General features: G+C 39.5%; 1 protein-coding gene across 1 annotated transcript; it reads right to left on the reverse strand.

The window, feature by feature from the left end:
- Positions 1-2,161: 2,161 nt before the first annotated feature.
- On the reverse strand, positions 2,162-3,097 carry LOC101390435 (olfactory receptor 8B12-like). Its single transcript, XM_004438406.1, has one exon. It carries the CDS (start codon positions 3,095-3,097, stop codon positions 2,162-2,164), a length of 936 nt encoding a protein of 311 aa, XP_004438463.1.
- Between the last annotated feature and the right edge of the window lie 441 nt (positions 3,098-3,538).

The following is a 3,538-nucleotide window of genomic DNA, read 5'->3' on the forward strand; positions in this document are numbered from 1 at the left end:
ATAGCTCTGAGGTAGGGGGTTGAGGGCAGGTAGTAGTTACTGGAAAGGAGCAAGAGGAAACCTAAAGTGGATGGAAATGTTTTACATCTTGATCTAGATTGCATATACATATGCAAAAGTTCGATGAGCTATACACTTATGATTTGTGCACTTTGCTATATGAAAATTAGACCACAGAGTTTTAAAAGAAGGTTTATGTTTTCTTTCATTACCTACATTTTACTGCATACCCAATACATACATCAACCTCACTCCTAAGTTCTAGGTCCCCTCAATTCAGAGATCTATTCAGTCTCATCTAAAGTACAGTCCTCCCTCATACGCTTACTCTTTTCATTGAAGCAACATTGAACAGAACCAAAGTGCAAAACTTAATATTTATCCCAACTTTCCTTATTTCCCAATAGAGGAGAATTTTCTTAAAGAAGAGTTCATAAGTAAAGATATTTCCGCAGCACTTTACTTATCATTGTTCTCAAAGAAATTTTACCACTAATGGTGAGTTTAGACCAAAAAATTGTTCCTTGAGTTTTTTATATAAAGCTATGTTTCCCATTACATAGTACTGTGGATTTATGAACTTATCCTGAGATCAGCATCCCTCCCCTCTGTGTCCCATTATTAGAATATGATGGCTATCTGCAATGCCTGAAAATTCAATAGCAGTTGCCTCTTCTAATAAGCAACAGCTTGGCGCTACCCTGATAATAAATATGTACCCATAACTATCTAGTGTTCTTTTGCATCCTCCAGATCAGTGTCATGAAATAAAAATATAATGCAAGCCACACATGTAACTCTAAACTTTCTAGTAGATAGATTAAAAAACTAAACAGATAAATTCATTGTAATGATATATATTTTTTATTTAATATAATGTATCCAAAATGTTATTTCAACATGTAATCAATACAAAAAAGTTATCAATGAGATACTTTACATAATTTTCCATATTTATTCTTCAGAGATCCCATGTGTATTTTACACTTACATTGGATACTTGCAGGATGGCCATTTGAAGTGCTCAATGCCGTACATGGTTAATGACTACCGTATTGGATGGTGCAGCCCCCAATTATCTCAGACCACAACCAAGGTAACCCTTGGAAAAAGACTGCAGATTCTATCTCTGTTAGTCTTGAAAGAATATATGACAACTCCACCCCACATCTTTACGCCCCACAAAATTGTATTTCTCTCTCCTGGGAGTTCTAATTCACTAAACTATGTCCCTAGGGCTCCACCCACCAAGTCAGTGATCACCATACTTGCCTCTATCTGAAACCTAACATACTTCCCACTTGCACACTACATAATTCAACAAACGCTGATCTTGTCATTTTGCCAAGACCAACTCAACAAAATTTTTCACCTCCTACTCTCTTGCAAAATGCGATATATTAAAATTATCTTGTGAAAAGCAGCATGAAATTACTGTGAATATATTCATTATTTATTTATTTATTTATTTTTTTTTTTTTTAAAGATTTTATTTATTCAGTTTTTTCCCCCCAAAGCCCCAGTAGATAGTTGCATGTCATAGGTTCACATCCTTCTAGTTGCTGTACGTGGGACTCGGCCTCGCGTTGCACGGAGAAGTGGTGCCTCGGGGCGCTCCCGGGATCCGAACCCGGGCCGCCAGCATCAGAGCGCACGCACTTAACCGCTAAGCCACGGAGCCGGCCCTATATTCATAATTTAAATGTGGTAGGTCAACCAACATGTGAAATGAAATCTCCAAGAAGGAGCTGAGGCAAGAAAACATGGCATAAAGGAAAACAAACTGGATTGGGATTCAAGTTGGGATTTTAGTCCCAACTCTGGCCCCAGGTAGTTTTATGTTCTTGGGCAACATACAAATATTTCTGAGTCTCCAAAGTTGATGTATTATATAAAGGCACTGGATTAAGTGACTCCTAAGCCCTATTCAATATTGAATCTCTAAAATTGTAGCAACTATTTTCATAAAATAAAGAAGGAAGAGTTGGGGGATGAGGGTGAGGGAGAATAAATTCATTTGGGAAAGAGAGTTAAAATTTCCTCTACATATAGGATAGAAAGAAAGCCCTGGAGCTTGGATTCCTCATAAAAATAAGTAAATAATAATAATACACTCCAATGAAAAATCCTTGGATCCCTTTTCTCAATTTCTAATAATTTCTCAAGAGAAGGTTATTCTGCCCAAGGTTTTCTTCACAGCAAATTTGACGTCTTTATTCCTCAGGCTATAGATTAATGGGTTGAACATGGGCACAACAATGGTATAGAACAAGGAAGACACTTTCCCCTCGTCGAGGGGTAAAATAGAAGGTGGTTTGAGATACATAAAAGCTCCTGACCCAAAGAAAAGAGAAACTGCAATTATGTGGGAACTACAAGTACTAAAGGCTTTGGACTTGCCTTCAGTGGAGCTGATGTGGAAAATGCTGGCAAGAATGTAACCATAAGAGATAAAAATGGCAACAGTGGGCACCCCAATGCCAACAGTCACAATGATAAAGACTATTAGTACATTTACATAAGAGCTGTTGCAGGAGAGCTCAAGGAGGGGAAGGATGTCACACATATAGTGATTGACAAGATTGCCAGCACAAAAGGTCAGAAACTCTATATTTCCTGTATGGGCCACAGCCCCCAAAACCCCCATCCCATAGACACCTAACAAAAGGAGTAAACACACTTGAGGAGACATGGTGATCATGTACAACAGTGGTTTACAGATGGCAACATAGCGGTCATATGCCATCGCTGACAGGATGAAGGACTCAGAAAAGACAAAAAAACAAAAGAAAAAGAGCTGAGTCATACACCCTATGTAGGAAATGATGTTGTTCTTTGAGATAAAACTCATTAGCATTTTGGGGATAATGGCAGTAGAGAAACTAAAATCTATGAAGGACAAGTTGAAGAGGAAAAAGTACATGGGAATATGAAGGTGAGAATTCAGCCCGATCAGGGTTATCAAGCCCAGGTTCCCCAACACGGTGACCACGTAGAAACCTAGAAACAGGAAGAAGAGGGGGATCTGGAGTTCTGGGTGGTTCGTTAAGCCTGCAAGGATAAACTCTGTCACAGAGGAGGTGTTATCTGCAGCCATTCCACTCGAGAAGGGTCTGTGAGAGAAAAACAAAAGACTTGCTCAGAGAAAGAAAAAGGAAAAAAAAATTCTTGAGAATGGCGTTTGAACAGAGAGATTTTTGAACTGCAGGAAGATGGCACTTCCTATATGTCTCTGTTTTCATGGTCTCGAGTGCCTTGAACCATCCTAGCAATTATCTGTGGGTGAAATTTGCCTTCAGAGTAAGGACTGGTACAACTGGGAAGAGAGTCCACAAAGCCCAGCTGGGATGACCCTTTGGCCTTCACTGTGACCATCTTCTGTGTACTTCCTTCCTTCTATAACCCTTGATCAAGTTTGTTAGACCTGAGGCCCTTCTCTAGAGTGATTCTTGAGAAGTGGAAGCCATTTGACTCTGTCTATACTTTCCGCCGTGGGGTCAGTGCTAGACAGGGCAGGAAGGTGAGGTCGTGTTGCCCA

This window comes from Ceratotherium simum, chromosome 7, assembly GCF_057802395.1.
Source record: "Ceratotherium simum simum isolate JZ-2026a chromosome 7, ASM5780239v1, whole genome shotgun sequence".
Taxonomy (NCBI): Eukaryota; Metazoa; Chordata; class Mammalia; order Perissodactyla; family Rhinocerotidae; genus Ceratotherium; species Ceratotherium simum.